Source organism: Aythya marila (assembly GCF_965140915.1).
Source record: "Aythya marila genome assembly, chromosome: 21".
Lineage (NCBI taxonomy): Eukaryota > Metazoa > Chordata > Aves > Anseriformes > Anatidae > Aythya > Aythya marila.
The window spans coordinates 6,515,379-6,533,969 of NC_139062.1; the positions used below are offsets into that span (position 1 = coordinate 6,515,379).

The 18,591-nt window shown below is 53.2% G+C and overlaps 1 protein-coding gene across 3 annotated transcripts in view; it reads left to right on the forward strand.

Annotated features, from left to right (window-relative positions):
- EPHB2 (EPH receptor B2) overlaps positions 1 to 18,591 on the forward strand; it is a 118,397-nt gene that overhangs the window by 43,466 nt on the left and 56,340 nt on the right. For all 3 annotated transcript variants that reach the window (XM_082776809.1, XM_082776810.1, XM_082776811.1), the window contains exon 3: positions 177 to 861. In XM_082776809.1, coding sequence (XP_082632935.1) covers positions 177 to 861 — 685 coding nt within the window. The remainder of the gene's footprint in view (positions 1 to 176; positions 862 to 18,591) is intronic.

The following is an 18,591-nucleotide window of genomic DNA, read 5'->3' on the forward strand; positions in this document are numbered from 1 at the left end:
AACTGGTTGGAATTGGGATTGACACCGGCATGGGCACGGTGTGGCACAGCTCGTACAGAGCCAGTGTGCCCGCTCAGCGTGCGAGGGGACTGGGAAGAGGCAAAGCAGGCGGGAGCCCCATTTAATGCCGTGTCTTTTGGTTCCGTGCAGCCCGCTGACTTTCTTTCTGTCCGCAGTGGGAAGAGGTGAGTGGATACGACGAGAACATGAACACAATCCGCACCTACCAGGTGTGCAACGTCTTTGAGTCCAGCCAGAACAACTGGCTCCGGACCAAGTACATCCGGAGGCGAGGAGCACACCGCATCCACGTGGAGATGAAATTTTCCGTCCGGGACTGCAGCAGCATCCCTAACGTCCCAGGCTCCTGTAAGGAGACTTTTAATCTCTACTACTACGAATCAGACTTTGACTCTGCCACCAAGACTTTTCCCAACTGGATGGAAAACCCTTGGATGAAGGTAGATACAATTGCTGCCGACGAGAGCTTCTCGCAGGTGGACTTAGGTGGGCGGGTGATGAAGATCAACACCGAGGTGCGCAGCTTTGGGCCCGTCTCCAAAAATGGTTTCTACCTGGCCTTCCAGGACTATGGAGGCTGCATGTCTTTGATCGCAGTCCGCGTCTTCTACCGCAAGTGTCCCCGTGTGATCCAGAACGGGGCTGTCTTCCAAGAAACTCTTTCAGGAGCTGAGAGCACCTCCCTGGTGGCGGCTCGGGGCACGTGCATCACCAACGCGGAGGAGGTGGATGTGCCCATCAAGCTGTACTGCAACGGGGACGGCGAGTGGCTGGTGCCCATCGGCCGCTGCATGTGCAGGGCAGGCTACGAGTCGGTGGAAAACGGGACCGTCTGCAGAGGTAACTGCTTCTGTTCTTGCTTCAGGTGCTCATTTTGCTGCCGCGGTGGGCTCTGCTGATGTTGGTGCTTGGGATTTGCAGCCACGGTCTGCAGGGAGTGGGGCTCATCCGTCCCTTGCAGAGGCTCTGCCTTACCTCTGGGTCCTCTGAGCCTCCGAGTCCAGGGGTGCCATCAAGTCCCTGGTGCCTTTCGTGCTCCCCAGGCCTTGGAGAGGTGTGTGTTCAGCTATGGTGCATGTGCCACTGAGCTGTGCCTCTGGTCTGCAGCCGCCAAAATTCTGGGGCTAGAATGGAAGAGGGAGCAAGAGGAGGTGTTGAGGGTCTGGAGGAGAGGGAGATTCCTCCCTGGTTGCACAGAAACAGGTACGGGGCCTTGCAGGAGGAACTGCTTGAGTTTCAGTTTATATCCTGTGGCTCGGTGTGGACTGAAATGCTCCTGGGGTAAGGGGAGCAGGGCTCCAGGCATCCAAACATCGCGCAGTGTGAAGGACCCAGCTCCCTGCAGCATTCTGCTGGGGAGGTGCATACGGCCTAGGACTGGATGTGTTCATGGGGTGCTGGTGGCCAGGCTCGCCTCTGCAGGCTGAACATCGCCAAACCTGGCCCCCGAGCTCCCTCTGTAGCCAGAAGGTTCCTGCCTGAAGGTCGATGTCCAAGCAGACTCAGGGAGCGCCTGCTTCTCCCGTGGGGCTCAGATGCATCCCACGGTGCAGAGAACCCCAGGCAGGTGCGATGGGGCTGCTCAGGGCTGGGTGGGAGAGGAAACACCCCGCACAGTCCCAGCCACTCAATCCTGCTGGCAGCTGATCTGTCCCATCTCAGTGATTATCTCTGTAGGGGTAGGGATTGGGGTGATCCTTTCCCCACTTTCTCCACCGCCTTGTCTGCACCTCCTGGGAAGGGGTGCAGGACATCCACCATGTCCTTCGAAGTGGAGGGCTCTGCTTTGATGGAAATTGGGTCATGGGCACCAAGGATGGGTGAGGAGAAGGTAGCCAAAATGATGTGCTTAGCAGTGTGCTGGGTGGGTGTGCTCCGAGCTGCTGGAGTTAGGAAGACGGGGAAGTGGGAGAGCTGCAGAAAAGGAGCAGGAAAGCAAAGCAGAGCAAACCGTGGCGTTTGGCAAACCGATTCTTTCTTCCTTGTCCCAGCCAAACATCAAAATCCCATTACAGTTTTGATAGCATCGGCACACTGAGCAGAGCTGGAATTTCTCTGAGATCAATTATAGATACGTCAGCAGGCGGTGCAGAGCCTCAGGTGCTGTGCAGGGAAGGAGCTGCTTCCCCTCCCTGCTTGCTGCAGGAGGGGACGGGTTGCAGCTCCAAGCAAGCACGGGGAAGGTGCTGATAGTGGGGAGATGGCCACGCCAGAGAAGGGGGAGAGTCTCTGGCAGCATTTGGCTGGGCCTGCAGGCTGAATAGTCACAGCGGTCCCTCTGCCATAGGACTAAAGGTGGAGTCTGGGGAGGGCGTGAGGAGAAATTCAAAAATCTGGAAGTGATTTAGCAGTAGTTACTTGTTGAGGCCAAAGGTTCAGAAGTGAAGCCCTTCACGGACATCTTCATTTTGCTACGTGGCTTCTCCTAGGAATGCTCACCTGGAGGATAGAGCACCTCCACTGCTGGCCTGCTCGTGTCAAGCTACAGGTCCTGACGTGCTGGGGCATCCTTTAATTTCCTTGCTTTAAACCCCTGTCACGGGGGCACTGAGCAGCAATTCCCACCAAGCTAAGAGGAGATCAGGTGCCCTCCAGCTGTAGCAGGGACAGGTGCTGGGGACGGGGAGCAGCACTGCAATGCAATGTGAAAAGGGAGCCTCGATAATCCCAGCCTCAGGGGGAGGCTGGATGCTTTGCTGTGCCCAAGGGAAGCACTCACAGCAACACAAGAAAGCCAAAATGATTCACGTGAGCTTTTCCATCTCAGCCCTTTTTTATTATCATTATTTTTTGCCCAAGCAGCCCCAGCCCTGCGCAACGCTTTGCTCCGATGCAGTTTCGGTTTCTGAGCTTGTGCTGCTCCTTCAAAGCAGCTCCCCAGCCGTGGAGCCAGCCCAGCCACGGGGCTGTCCCTCTGAAGGCAGCAGGGTGCCCGGCTCCTCCGTCGCAGCGTCCCCTTCTGCAGCTTGGTGCAGCAGCTGGGGGCCGAGCTGGAGGGAGTGAGCAGGAGAAAAGCCGGGTTCTCTGCTTTGTCTGTGCAGCAGCAGCAGGATTTTGGGAGGTCCGGTACCTCGGCAGCTGTTTCTCCAGCCGGTGCTGGCGTGCGCGTGGCCCCACGCTCCCCACTGTCATTAATCACCTGGTGGCCGGCAGCCTGCCCTCGCCGTGGGGCAGCTGCCTGTGGGGCTGCGAGCGGGGCTGGAGGGGGCCCTGGGGGTCCTGTGGGATCGGAGCATTTCCTACAATTCCCCCACCAGCCCCAGACAGAAAAGCTGGGGTGAGCGGGGGGCAGGAGCGGAGCCGTCCCGCAGAAGTGGTGGGACACAGCCATAGCATTCCTGTCTTCTTCCAGATCCTGGTGAGGCAGTGAGCAGACTGGGGAGGGGGCTGATGACCCCAGCTGGGTCAATAGGGCTGTCCTGCCCTGCTCCACGGGGTGAGGACCCACGGGGCTGCAGCCCTGTGACCCTGCCCTGCTCCCATCACATCCCGGTGCCAGCACCCACAGTGTGAGCCGTCTGGCTCAGGGGGAGCCCGCTGATACATGTGGCCGGCAGGTTTCCTCGTGTTTTCAGGGGCGGGAGGGAATCTGGGCCCTTTTCCAGCAGCAAAACAAAAGCAAATCCGAGCTGGCTTTCGGCGCGAAGTGCTCTCACACAGCTCGGTAGCCCGAGCGGGACGTGGCAAGGAGCCTGGGGGATGAAGCCCACTCGTGCTGCCTTTGGGTCTTGGTGGAAAAGGGCGCCCCGAGCAGCGGGCAGCCTGTCCCCGTGCAGCTGCAAGGGGCTGGAAGGAGCTGCTCATTTTCTCCGCCGGGCTTTTCATCCGGCCAACGCAGCGCAAGCCGGCTCACAGCAGCAGCAGCAGCAGCAGCAGCAGCGGCGGCGTACACGAGGGATATTTATGGGGGAAGTTCATGCATCTAACAGCTTAAGCTCCTTTAAGCTCGCAGCCCCAGCACAAAAGGATTTGGGGGCAGTTAACAATTCGGCGTGGTTAAGAGATTTTCATTTCGCTGGGCCTTACTCGCCGATCCCGCAGGGCCCTGCCGGGGCTGCCTGGCCCTGCCGAGCATCGCCCCGGCTCCGTCCCGCGGCGTGGGGCTTGTGCATGCTCCTGCCCTCACCACCCCCGTGCCCATCCCTGCACGTTCAGCCCCATCCTCCTGCCTCCCTGCTTCACCTTCCCCTGCTCTCCGCCTGCCTTTTTTTTCCTCCATCTCCCTGTTCTTTGTCTGGCGGCCTCCCCCCTCCTCCCCCGCCTGTCCCTCCCAAGCAGCATATTAAGCGCATTTCTGTCTCTGCCTCCCTTATTCATTGGCTCTGCTCTGCAACAGAGGAGGCAGAGCCATTGTGCTCCCTGCTCTCTCTCCTCAGGCTGGACGGCAGCTGAACGCTCCCCGTGACGGTCTCTGCCTGCTCAGGGATGGCAGCCACAGGCTGGTCCTGGCCCTTGAGCCCTGCTGCCATCTCCAGCCTCTCTTCTCCTCCAGCTTCCACTTTCACGTGCCCGGTGAAGTGGGCAGCCTCTTCTTTGTTGCATTCGTGTAGTATTGAGTGTGGGGAGCCCGAGCCTTGCCGTGGTGACGGGGTGGTTTTGGCCTGCAGGAGCTGGAGGTGGTGCTCTCATGTTGTGAGGCGCACGGCATCGCCCCTTAGGGCCACGGGCATTGCCCAGGAGAGGAGCTCAGGGCAATAGTGAGGTGGGGAGACTGGTGATGTGCTGAGGAGAGGAGAAACCTGGTCACCTAGGTGGTCTGTAGAAGATCCAGGTTGCCATCTGCCTTCTCCAGCTCAAGGTTGAGCAGCGGGCTTGGTCCCGCCGTGCTGCGTTGGGTTTTGGTGTGGGGCCAGGCCTGTGCTGACGGTTTGGAGTAGTGTGCTCAGAGGGGCAGCGTCTTCCTGACGTGCCGAGGAAGGGTATGTTCTTGCTGTCTTGTGATCACGTCCCATATGTACGTGATGTTTTGAAGATATGGGGCTATTTATGGCTCCGTGCCTGTTTTGGTTCTGGGCCTCAACTGATAATGCTGGACCCAGCCAATAAATTGCAAGGCCCTAGGGGTAATTAAGTTCTTACAGGAAGCATTCCTGGTTGAGCTAGAGCAGATACAGCCAATTGTGATGTAAATGTTTCCAGAGAAGGAGAATTACCCGTTAAATGCTTCCAGTGGTTGTTCCTGCTTCCCCCCCTTTACCCATCCCTCCCCCCTTACCAGTGCCCCCCAGTCCTGACTGTGCCTGGCCCCTGGACCCCAGGTCACGCATTCCCACAACTCTGCCTCCATCCCTCTAAGAGCAATCCTCCACCCCCGAATGCCAGAGAGGATGGCACCTCCCTCCCTGCAATTTCCCTGTCCCTATTACCCCAGGTTTGCTTTAACCCTCGTGGCAATGACTTTGCAGTGGGGTGTTCTGGCAGGATCCTCGTCCGTCGTGGCAGGACCCCCAGCAGAGGAGCGGGGTGCCCTCGGTACTGAAATGCACACTGCTTGCTTGTGCCCAGCTCACCGAGGCACACGTGCATCAGTAACCCACCACCTTCACTACTTACCGCACCGCAACTCCCATGTCATCGGCTAACTTTATTAGGAACACTTTGGGCTTTCTCCTGGGTCATTGATAAAAATGCTAAATAGCCCAGAGCCACGAATCAAATCTGCTGGCTCTAGTAGAAACAGACCTGCTCTCCGCGCATTCCCTGCTTAGATCTCAGACCGTAGCAGTATCAGCTAGCCAAGTTTTAATGCATTGAATATGTCCCACGGTGTCTGCAGACCCTCTAATTTCTGAATCAAAATATCGCATGTTGCCGAGGGAAACGCTCTTCAGAAGTTTGGGTGCGTTGTGCTAACGCTGTTACCTCTCCAACCAATCTTGTAATTGCATCAAAAAACATACAAGGCTAATTTGCCTTAATCTGTTTCCCATATATGTTCATAGATTGGCACTGCTCTCGCTACCTTCCTTTAATCCTTCACCGACCAAATCCCCCAGCTGGCACATCCTTATTTGACTGGTCCTGATGTTGCGGTGGCAGTCCTAAAATAGCCACGAGTGCCTCATTTAACAAATGGCTTTTTCCTACCTCTCTGAAGCATTGCACTATTTCACGGCATGTGGAAAGTGAACATTAGCTGTCAACTGGTTCATCAGCCAACTCTTTAAAAACTCTTAGGTAGATGCTATCCTGACACACTGATTTAACAATGTTTAACTTTAGTAGCTGCTATTTAACATCTTGAGTTACTGCTGGAATGGAAAGTATTTCACCATCATCCTATAAGATGATTACATCACCTGGCTTCTTCACAAGTACAAAACAGGAATTTGTCTGCCTTCTCTACAGGGCTGTTGACAATTTAAATGCTCCCAGCCTGCAGTGGCTCCATGTCATTGTGGATGCTGCTCTTTGGGCTTCTCCCTCTCCTCTCTTTCAGTCTGGGGAGCAGGAACCCAGCCCCTTCCACCTCTTTGATTCCTCTCCCTCCTTCTTGCTGACCCCCCCCATGTTGTGAATCCAATTAGGGCTGTGGTGGGGCTCGCAGCTGCTCTGCATTAAATACACCGAGCCTGTTTGGTGCACCGTGGAGCCAGATGAGATGCCAGCCTGTTCTCTGTAAATTCCTGGCTTGTGTTTAGGTTTCTGGAGGTTGGAGCAGAACAAGAGGGTGTGAGACGAGGGGGCTGAGGCTTTTTTTTTTTTCCCTGGTGGTCCCAAACTCCAGGAAATGCTGACCTGGCAGGGAGGAGCACAGGTGGCCCAGGACAGAGGAAAGACAACACTGCTGAAGGAAGCAGGTAGACAACTCACTTGGAATAGGAAAAGCTGCTTCTGAGGGACTAGACTTCACCAGCCAGCAGCATGTAAAGAAAGTCAGAGGGAAGAAGAGATGGGCAGAGACCTTCCACAAGAGGTCTTACTGCTCAGGGAAGGGGAACAGACTCGGTTTTCCAGCATATGAGCGTGAGCTTTGAAGGTCGGGATTGTTTCAGAGCACTCCTAGCCCTGTTGTGAAGGGGTATGAAAAGCCCCACGCTGAGCCCCAGGACCAGAAGGTTGGCTGCAGAGGCTGGAGCCCCGGCGTAACACGGGGGCTTCCGTGGCGCTCACATCTGTGCAGATAACAAAACTCCCCCCGATTTATTTTTACACATGAAGCAGCGTTTTGGATCTAATACCACATTCCTCTTCTTGCTACACCCATGTGAGCTGGGAATAGCTGTGCTCACTCCTCTGGAAGGACCCAGGGGGAGAGCCTGATTTCTTCCTGCTTTCCCTCTCTCGCCCTCATAGACCTCAGATTTTTATTTTATTTCATTTTATTATTTTTTTTTTCTGGGAATAGTGGTAAACATTAATAGGAACTGGAATAAACAGCTGGGATCCCAGCCCAGGCCTCCAGGATTTTAACTCATTACTAGCATAAAGTGAAGGTGTTTTTACTGGTAGCCATTAGGTTTTAGTTTGGATCGAGGTGCTGAGAGATGTGGGAGGCAAGGAGGGCGTTTTCCTGAATTTAGAAGAGTGCTGATTCTTCATTGTATGTAATCTGAGGAAAACTGGAAAAAAATGCTGCTTTTAAGGATGGTGTTCTTCATTTGAAAATTTTCTGAGTTGGGCCGAAACCAAGGGATTATTTTGAACGTTTAATTTTGGGAAATGCCTTCAGACATTCTCCCTGGAGAGAGCTGCCAATTTAAAGTCAGTGCGATGTCAGATGATCATTCTATAAGATCACGGTTATTTTATTTAATTTTAGCAATGCAAGGTAAAAAACTTACAGAAAATTTAATCTAAAAGCCATGATTAGCTTAATTAGCTCCAGGGAAACACTTTATTGTTCCCCATATGCCTTAGAAACATAGTATATCACTGGAAAGTATGCATAAAAGTCCCCATAAAGGTTAGGAAATGGAATCAAAGCGTTTCACAGCTAACACGATGGCTGTGTTTATGTAGAACAAACAACATGTAATTAGTTTGGGCCAAAGTACACATTTTTGCACGCTGTACTTTCGGAAGGAGACCTGAGGCACGGTGACACCGACCAGCAATATGCAGACCTTGTGTGAGCGGGGGCTGTGATTTCAGCACCGTGGGGAGAAGGGGCGCAAAGGACACGGTGCAAATGCCCTCATTTTTCGACATGTAAGGAATGAGTGTCAAAGAAAAGAAGAAGGAAAAAAAAAAAAAAAAAAAGGCAAGCAAAAAAACACTATAATGTTTGAAAGGTGTTATAAAGAGAACAAACAGGGAGGAAGGGCTGCAGGACCTGGCCACCAGGTGCTGTGGGGCAGGAGCCCAGAGTGCTGCCATGTGCTCTGGGTGAGCTGTGACTGCACTGCAAGCACATTTGTGAGCAGAAGAGTCTCTGAACCAGCACCTCAGACCGCTTCTATGCTGGAAAGCATCAGCAGAAGTCCTTCCCCAAGCACAGGGAAGCTGCAGTGCCTGCATGGCTTGGGTACTTTTCAAATCCCAGCTTTGTTCCCAATGGTGCCCACAAGAGTATGTGGCGCTGCAGGTCAGCACCCCACAGGCTTTAGCATTGTTCTGTAAGGAGTTTGTGTTTAGGATGCTGTGGAAGATCCCGCATTAAGCAGTGGGAGTCATGGGTCAAATACTCTTCACCCCATTCTGTTTTTCCTGACATCCTGATCTCGGCCATCAGGACTGCACGGGGGCTGGCAGAGTGCTTGTGTCTGCCCCCAGAAATGGGGAAACTGCCCTTAGTATGCAAAAAAAAAAAGGTAATTTATAGTCTTACAATTGGAAAAGGAGGAAAGGGTATCATGTGAGCAGGAAACTGTAAGGCACAAGGTCTTTGAAAGCAGGGTGTGAAGGAGAGAGAACCCTACAGAGACCAGGAGCTGCCAGCTCAGTGCACTGTCCTCCTGCATCCAGAGAGCTTGTCCTTAGAAAGGTACCCGATATGGGGACCTGGTGAACACCACATGTTCTGCAGGTAGGTGACTCCTGCAAAACCTTTCCATATCTCCGAAACGAGGTCTTCAAAGACAGAGAGCTCTTCCTTGATTTGGTGGGTTGAAACGACACCTGCCAAGCTTCAGGTTACCATCATCCTGGGGTCCTTGGCAGTAAATTGGATTTTTGGACTTTGGAGAGTTTACGTCTAATTTACCTTGAAGGTAAACTGGCGTGTTAGCTCTGCTCCTGGTGTCTAAAAGCCCATGCTCATGGCTCCAGCAGGCCAACGGGGCTCTGACCCTTGCAGCCTTTGCAGAGCAGAAAGCAGCTCTGAAGTTTTGTTTGCACCAAGTCAGTGCAACGAAATTTGTGCACTGCAGGGAGCCGTGGGGCTGCGGGGCAGTGAGGGATGCCCTCACGCTGCACCAGGCCCTACCAGCTGCAGGTGTCCAGGGCTTTATTCAGAAGCACGTGATCCTGTGTCCAAGCACACCTCATTTTTCTGACAGCTGGAATAAATTTTCAGATGACTGCAGTGCTTCGTCCAGGGCCGGAGGTGCAGGGCTGGGGAGGAACACGAGGTGTGCGATACAACCGATGCTGTGAGATGCAACCGATGCTGTGGTCGGAGACAGATTGCTGGTGATTAATTAATGGTGCTGGGGGGTGGCTGGCATCCCCTGGCTGCAGTCACATCCAGCAGAGCCCACTCACCCCTCCAAGGGGTTCTGCAGAGGCAGCCAGGGGTCGGTGGGGAGGAGGTGGGCCTGGAGGGAGCATGCAGGGCAAATCCAGAATGCCCTTTGAGGCAGGGTCTGGTTCTTCATTAGATGGGCACTGATGGTTTTCAGGGATGACAAGCTCACACTTGCAAAGTCTTTTTTTTTTTTCACTTTGAAGCTATTGTCACATTCAGAGCTCATGGAGACCCTGTGGTCAAGAAGACAGTTTTCAAGTCTGAAACCAAAGCTAGCAATTTCTTTTCAAAACATTGTGATCCCAGAAGCACCGTGGTTGTTACACCCGCAGCTGTGACAGGAGACAGGAGTAGTGAAAATATATGGACACATGATAAAGGCTTTATTCATCTCAAACTATCAAAATGCCCAAACCCTCAAGATTATTGAGAATTAAAGTGCAGCCTGAAGTGGAGCCCATAAAATAGAGTAACATGGATGCTTTTCTCCCAATGGCAGTTCTTCCAGTCTGGATGGCATTTCAAAAGACCGTAGTGACTTCTGAAGAGGCTGTAGCAACAGATAATATTCGTCAAACAGCAAACAGCACCATCTATTAAATGCACTATATCTGCCTTTTTATGGCATCATCTCTCCAGGAGGCTTTCTGCAGAGACATGGAAATGGTCTGTGCAGCAACGCAGGCTTTTAGACACCAGCCAGTGGTTTCCATCACGCTGTTCCACCTCTCTCCCGGTCCTTCACGAGAGAAAATTGTGTCTTTTCTGTCCTGGACTGTGCAGAGCTCACAGATTCAGGCTGTGGGCACGTGCAGTGGCCCAAAGTACCCACAGAATGAGCCACAGAATGAGCTTTCCTCTGTCCCCTTCTCTCTTCTCCTTTCCTTGTCCCTCCAGTCTTGCGCACAAGTGACCATTCTCCAGACACGTATCACTGGGACCATGATCAAGAGCATTGCTTGGGCACATAACCTGCCTGTTTCTTCTAGTGCTGAAGCGTGCTGTCTTCCAAATGGCTCGGGAGCCTCTGGCACAGAGTTTGGTTTGCAGGGAGGTGCGATGAGGGAGGAGGTTACGCCTCAGGCTGAGCAGCCAGAGAGATGCTGGAGCTGCTCTCTTCTGCCAGCCATCACCTGGAGGATTCCTGGAGCAGAAGGCACGAAGGTTTCCTGTAGGGAAAGCACTAAAGCTTTAGGCCCTTCCTGGTAATACTCTGTGGGGCAAGTAAAATTAATTCTGACCCTGTTGGTGTGTGTGTGCATCCCTAGTTAACAAGCCAGAAGCAGAAGATGTGGGGAAAACAGGAACAAGAGAAACACTTGGGGAACAGCTCACACCCGGATAAGCTTCTCGTTCACCTTTACCTGCTGTGCACCCCAATTATGGACTAAAAAATGCCTTCATTTACCACTGCATCACCTTTGCAGAGCTACCTGCAGTCCACAGCATGCCCTTCATGGTGCGTGGTGCCTCACCACCCTTCCTCTTGTTCAGAGGAGGTGACTGATGCCCTTGCTGTAATTTTCAGTCACCTTCACCAGCACAGTGGTTATGCCATTACTGTCGCCTCTGTCAGCTCAGACGTTGAGCCGTGCAGTAATGTTAGTGTTTTACTCTCAATTTACACCCTGGGAGTGGACCTGTGGCATTGACTGAGGAATAAGAGATGCGGTGGCTGTTGTAACAAAAATGTCTCTGGACTTTCTCAAACATGATCTTCCATCTGTGGCTATGTGAATCCCAGCCTTCGGACCTGCAAAAGGTCTGGAAGTGGCACTGGAAGTGGCAGAGCAGGCCACTTTGCCCTCTCTTATTCCTTACAACGTTTCTTCTCATTTCTAAAGAGGATTAGGAGGCTGGAAGAGGAACTTTGTCATGCCACTGCTTAATCACGTTGCCACCATGAGTATGGTTAATTTGCAAATAGAGTGAGAAACCTAAGTGTATGTATCTACAGGATAGCCTATAATTAGAAATGGTCTTTTTTTTTTTTTTTTTTTTTTTGCTTCTGGAAAGGTTTCTGCTGTCTGGCTCAGATGGAACCGATCCCAGTTTGTTTTTGTTTCTCTTGAATTAGAGCACGGCTGCTCTTTCCAGGATTTCCCAGGCGAAAATATATGCATGAGGACCGCGCATGGTTCTTCATCGCGGATATGTCAAGCCGAATACACAGGCACTTCACACGCAGTCCGTGCACACTTTGATGACTTTGGGGTTCACTTGGCCCTCCAGACCTTATCAGGAGCCCTGGCAGAGATTTGCCCGTGCTGCTCATATGTTCCTATGGAAACCAGAACCAGGATCGCCTGCGCGCTGCAGTGCTGGAGGGGCAAAAGCAAACATGGGTGGGAGGGAAGAAACCAGCGGGGTCGTGGGCAACGTGTGCCCTCCCTTGGCACCCTCAGCGGTGTGCTGAAGCTCCCTGAGAGTGGGAGAGAGGGAAGGAGGCAATTTCAATAGCCTGAGCTTGCCTGCAGCATCCCCGCAGCTCAGAGCGGCCAGGAGCAAGGTGGCAGCTCAACAGGCATGCACAGCCGGCAGCTTGTGGGTGTGAGGTCTGCTTAGCCCAAGGTGAGCTAGCAGGGTGCTGGATGCAGCACAGCAATAGCACTGCCCACCTGTGTAGCTCGCTAACGAGCAGGTTTAATTACCCTGGGAGGAGCTGTAGTGGTATCCTTGTGCTTGGTCCGTAGCCTCTGCTGCACCGCCCTGCACATCGCAGCTTCCCCGAGGAGGGGGCTCTTCAGGCAGCTGCTGGCTCCTGACACAGCCACGGATCTCAGATGTCCTGCACCGTTCAGGAGTTGTGATCCCAGAGATTTCGCCCTTTTGTGCCCAGTGGGTTTGTGGCACTGCCCTGGCCGCATGCTGGCACCAGCACATCCGCACCCTTTGGTCGGCGTACCCACGTCCCCGCTGTCCCGCGCCGCATTTCAACCTGCGGGCCCGGTGGTGGCTGCAGCAATGATGAGTGCTGGAGCTGCTAGCAGGCTGGGAACGTCTTTTGTCAAAGCTTGAGATGCCTCCAACCTCCTTTAATTAAAGACAATTACTGCTTTCAGCCCCTCTTCACAGCTCAGCTGGGTTGTTTGCAAACACACAGCTGCGGGAGGCTTTGTGCCCCTCTCCGAGTCCCGCTTCCCTGGAGACGCGCGGAGGTTTCCTTATTATCGGCATTACGGCTAGAGCAGCTGAAGAGGGGGGGCACCCCAGGCTCCCAGGCATCCAGGGTGTGTGGAGGTGCCTGCTGAAAAGCTTGCACGGCCTCCGCAGGGCAGCCTGGAGCAGCGCTGCCTGTCCACGTCCAGCCTTTCCTGCAAAACCTCCTGCGGGGTAAAGCGGCACGCGGCACCATGGTTCGCAGCGAGTGGCTTCTGCCAGAGGTGTGAAGAGAAACGAAGGACGGGTGAATGACAGACGGTGGAGGCATTGGAGCTGCAGTGAAGGTGGCTTTTGCTCCAGCTTCAGAGACAGGGCTGGTGGGACCACGGCTGTGAGCGCTGAGTATCTGCTTTTACACAGCGCTCTGCTAAGTTAGCCGCGACTCTGCAGCCTCATCTCAAGAGGCTGCTTTGCCTCCCTGCAGGAACCGCACCAGGCGGGCCAGATTTGTGCTTTCTTGACTGAACTGTGCTCAGAAAAAAAAAAAATCCGAAACCTCCTGCAACCAATAACCCCTGTTTCTGTGCTTGAATAACTCAGAGGCAGCCAAGTGGAGCTTAACCAAACTTTCCAAAACAGTCAGGGCTGGCTCAAGAACAAGCAGCATCCACTGCAGTCCTCGGGGATGCTGTTTCCAAAAATATGAGCTTCAGCACAGTGGCTGTGCGTGAAGCTGTCTCGTAGCCCTGGCTCTCCTATGGCTCTAGCATTGCTCTGCAGAGAAGCATCCAACCCCAGATGCCGCGGCCAAGGCCACGGCTTCTCCGTTTTCAGGTGCTAATGGTCTCCTCTGGGAGGAATCGGAGCAGGAGTTCCTAGCAGGCAGGCCACTGCACGCCTTTGAAGCATTTCGTTGTTAAATCCATCGCTGGGGCCTGAATGGTAAGTGCTCAGCATTCAGGCTCAGGGGAGCCAAGATCCTTTTTGAGCTACTAACAGCCTGACACTGCTCTGTCTTCTCGGATTCATTTTGCAGCTCTGATTCCCTGGTGAGCACTAATCACTGGGCTGAGCATGAAGGGAAACATACCCCACAAATGGGAAGCCCAGAAGCTATTTCCCCTTAAACAGCCTCTCTGTGTACATCTTTGATCTGTTTTGGGGTGGTTTCTTATTCAATAGAAGGCTCTTGAAAGCCAGCAGGAGAAATGGTGCTGAAGAGGTAGAGCAGCCTCCTAGAACAGGTTTAATGCACATGCGGGCCCCGTGCTGTGGATTTAGGATGGATGGGGGGAGATGTACAGAGTCAGACGCCTGTTGCACGTCCAAAGGTCAGGGCTTCAGAGCCAGCCTGGACTTTGTTACACACCTGTAGCTGCCGCATTCACGTCTGCGAGGTGATGGAGTTGCAGGTTCACAATCCATGGGTCCGTAGTGCTACACCGTGCCATGGTTCCTCCTGCTGGCATGGGAGACCGTGGCTGTCCTTAGCCCACGGTCTGTGGCTCAGCAGAGCCAGGCACCTCATTTGGCAGCACCTCTACTTTCTATTCCAGCTGCTAATGTTGTTTAACTTGGTTAAAAAATTATATTTTTGGGGGTGGCAGAGCAGGAGGCCGTGCTGGATGGTGGTCTAGAGGTGGGCATCCTTCCGGCTGCGTCCCCTGGGTCTGCACATCCAGGAGGGTGGTGCGAGGGGTGCTGTGTGCTGTGTGCTCAGCTGTGTGGAGAGCAGAGCTTTCCAGAAATGTCCTGGTGTTTATCAGTCTGTCAGCATCTGCACAGCTCTGATGGTAAGAGAAGCAAGGTGTGGACGGAGGGCTGCTGCCTCCCAGCTTCTGGCATGCTGGTGGTATTGTCGGTGCCGGTGGTGTCTTGTGGTAGTAAGTTATGCAATTTAATTATGCACCGTGTTAAAAAATACATCCTTTGTTTTATGCATGAGGGATTTTTTTTTTTTTTTGGACTCTGCATTCTTATATTTTAAAAAATTGAAAGCAATCATTTCTCATTCATGTCTGCTATATTACTGATGGCTTTGTGTGCCTCCCCGAGTCGGCTCTTTTCAAACGGAAGGTCCTGATTTGATAGACTCACCATATGGAAGCTGCTCTGTATCCCTAATCATTTTTATCATCTACCTCATGACCTTGTCTAAGGGTGACCACCACTGCAAACGCTGTTCAAAATGTGGCTCCATGCAGCAGCTTAATAGCATTCCTGTTTTGTGCTGGGTTCCTTTCTTAATAATTCCTTACATTTTCTCTTTTTTTTTTTTTTTTTTCCTCTTTTTGATGATGGATGAGCTTTGAACTGGTGTTTTCAGAGAATTATCTCTGGTGCTGCCGAGATCTCCTCCCTGCATGTTAATAGCTAATTTAGTGCCCATCATTGTGTTTGTATAATTAGGGCTCTTTTTTACCCAAGTGCATTAGTTTCCTTTTGTCACCACTGAATTTCAATTGCCATATTATTGCCCAGTCACTCAGCACCCACCCTTGGAGGGTGGTAAACCTGGCTCTTTTGGGGATTTCAGGGGACAGTGCTGCTCCCTGCTGCACCCTGCAGGTGGGTGTCCTGCACAGGGTGCTGGGAGGGGGCTCTTTGTCCTGCCACCCCAGTGAGCAACATCCTCAGCATCCGTGTTCCTGCCCAATGCTGAGGATATGTGTGCTGGGGAGGACGTTACCCATTCATTAAGCAGTGGCTGATCACCCTTGGCTGGAGCTTGGCACAAGGAGACTTCAGTGAGGTGGAAGGAGCGGAAAGGATCTAATTGCAGCTATAGCTCTTTGCAGGACAATTAAAAGAAGATGGAGCCAAGGCCCCGTTAGTGGTGCCAGATATATGAGAAGGAACAAGCACCACAAGCTGTAGCTTGAGAGGCTTGGAGTGGACTTTGGGAAAAGCGAAGAGAGTTCCCAAGAGAGGTTGAAGGTCACCATCCATGGGGACTTGCAGGACTTGGCTGCGCACAGCCACAGCTGCCCTGGTTTATGTTTGGGCATAGCCCTTGGGTGAGCCCGAGGCTGACCCAGAGACCTCGGAGGTCTCTTCCCACCAGCCCTGCCAAGACACCCTGAAAAATCGTTCCTCGTGACGTGCAGCACTGCCACTGCACGCCAGCTGCAGCCTGCTGCCAGCTCGCCCCAGCAACACCCTGTGACAGCTGGGTCTGCTCTCCGTGGCTCAAGGGGGAGATGAGAAATAAACCTGCACAGAAACGCAAACAGGGTCCTGAGAGCCCTGAAAAACGCCCTTCCACCAGAGACTTGAAAGAGCTCAATATGCTCAGCTTCTCAGAAAGAAAATTAAGAGGGGAGATGATTACCAAAAGGAAATACCAGACTCTAAAGTGCTTTTTAATCTAGCAGGGAAAGGTATAACAAGAATTGGTAGGGTTAAACTGGAGCTAGACAAATTAAAAAATTAGGCATGTGTTTCTAAGTGATTAACCACTAGAGCAAGCTAATGAGAAAAGAGGGACTTCTCCGTGTTTTGGAGGATGTAAAACAAGATGGTTCATTTTCTGGGCACTTGGCCTTAGCCAAAGACAAGCGAACAGGTTCAGCAAAGCACAGCTAGATGAAGCTCGGGAGCTCAGCTGGGCAGAGCTTATGGTCCCCAGGATGCAGAGCCCCCAGATTTGAGCCAACCCATGGAAATATCAGTCGGTGCATGGGTTTGAGAAGGCCCACCACGTGTCTGTGTCCATGAGAGCTGCAGCAGTTTCACCTCAGCAGGGGGACCGGCGTGCAGGCACTGCCCGGAGCCGTTCCTGCACCTCCTGTCCACTGCCAGCGCCGTGGGTGCTGGACTCGTGAGCTCTCAGTAGGAGAGCTGTTCCCTTAGACTGCATGAGCCACAGGGCTCCTTTGGATGTGTTGTCCATTGTGTTTTCCCCCGAGCCAAGCCCACAGCATCTGCCAGAGCACCTCTGAGGGTTTGCAGCCTCACCACAGTGGCAGAGAGGCTCTCACCATGGCAGGGACCCCTGCAAACCCCCCTGCAAACCCCCTGCTGCTGCTGCATCATGATCGCTCCCGTTGAGCTCTGCTCCTGCTGCCCTGCAGTCCCCAAAACAATTTTCCTCCTGCAGGTGAGGCCCAGGGCCACGGCTCCATGGGGTGTGATGAACCTGGCTGATCACCTCCTGGACAAGCTTGGGGGCAGAGACCAGCAGCTCCCGATGAGCCCCGTGCTCAGCCTCACACGCCTTGCACGCTCGAGCTCCCGGTGAGCCACCAACCCGCGGCGGAGGAGCGCGGCTCGTCGAGGCTGAGCTGCTTTCATTAACTAGATTAGCTGCTTTAATCTGCTGAAAGTGAGAAGCAGTCGGTCCTGCTTGAGGAGGCCACGGAGGGGTTTTTTTGGTGAGAGGTAAGGGCAAGCTGCAGGGCCGCGGTGGAGGCAGCTGGGAGCCAGCTGGCTGCAGAGGGACTGGCTCCCGCTGGCCTCCGCTGCCCTTCCTGCGTGCCCTTTGTGTGTGCAGATTTACCCCCTTCTCCTCCCACCTGTTCTCCACCCCTTTTCTTTGTACGGATGGAAGAGTGTGCAAGGGATTAGGCTGTTTCTGTGCCGGCCCCGAATCGATCGCCCCGTTGCAGATGCACGTGACCGTGCATACACACTTAGCCCGGACGTGTTTGCATACACGCACAGCCACCCTCCGTTTTTTTGCACTGAACAAAGAAACGTGGCAGCAAAGGAGTTTGCAGTCCTGAAAAGGAGGCTGTGGGAACGAGCCTGGCCTCCTGGCCCTCGCCAGCAGTGCAACGACCCTTCTGCAGTGCTGTGGGATAGCCAGCGCCCATCCCTGACCCCGTAGCTCTGGGGTCTGTCAGGCATCACCACTCCTGCTCTCCAGCGTCCCAGCAGCCTGGCTGGCTCAGCTCCCCTGGTATTCCCCCCCCCCCAGCTCTCTTCTGCCCAGCAAAGCCAGGAGACCTTCCCTTCCAGGGCTCCTCACTGAGCCAGAGCACGGGGAGAGGTCTCCGGGCCTGGTTTAAACAGCTCAAGTGACAGAGTCTCTCCCTCGCTGGATTAATTCTTTCAACCCCTCTGCCAGAAAAAAAAAAAAAAAAAAAAAAATGCTTTCTCATCTGGCTGCATTTGTCCAGCTCCAGCAAGTGACTGTGCCACCATCCTCTGTGCACACACGCAGCTGCTGTCCCCTGGCCATGCAGGAGTCTTCCAGGAGCGATGTTTTTGTGCCTTGACTGTCCCAAACTTTATACCACATATACCATAAGACAGGACGCTTGAGGCTGGTGGACCAAGTATGCTCCATCACAAAGGATGAAAGCTCCTCGCTACATTTCTCTCCAGCTACATATAAAAAATCATCTTTCCTACGTTTCTTTGCTTTTTGTGCCCTGCTGTTACCCCTGCGCAGAGCAGGGGGTGACTCGCCCAAGGACACAAAGAGTCAGGGGCAAAGTTGGGACGCCGAAGTTGAAATCCCAGCCCTGGGTTTTAGCCACTCCACCTGCTGTCTCCACTCTGCATCAGTGCTTTTTATTTCTTGGTGCACTCCGGCTTTTTGCCCAAGGAGAAAAGGATCATGCAAATGATTTGCCCCAAAGGATTTGTGGAAGCTGTTTAAGCCGGCAAATGCTGCCTTCTCCCCAGCTGTGCCATGCAACTCAGTATGCTCATGAATTTTCCCCTCCCCTAAGTGCAGGAAGGGGCTGACAGATGTTAACACACGATCAGGGTCTCAGGAGAGAGGAATTAAAGCCACACTGGACCCTTCGAAGACACACATTAGTGTCAGAAATTTCTAATCAATCAGCTCAGAGCCTCCTGGGGTCAGAAGCCTCTTTGAAACTCAAATGGGG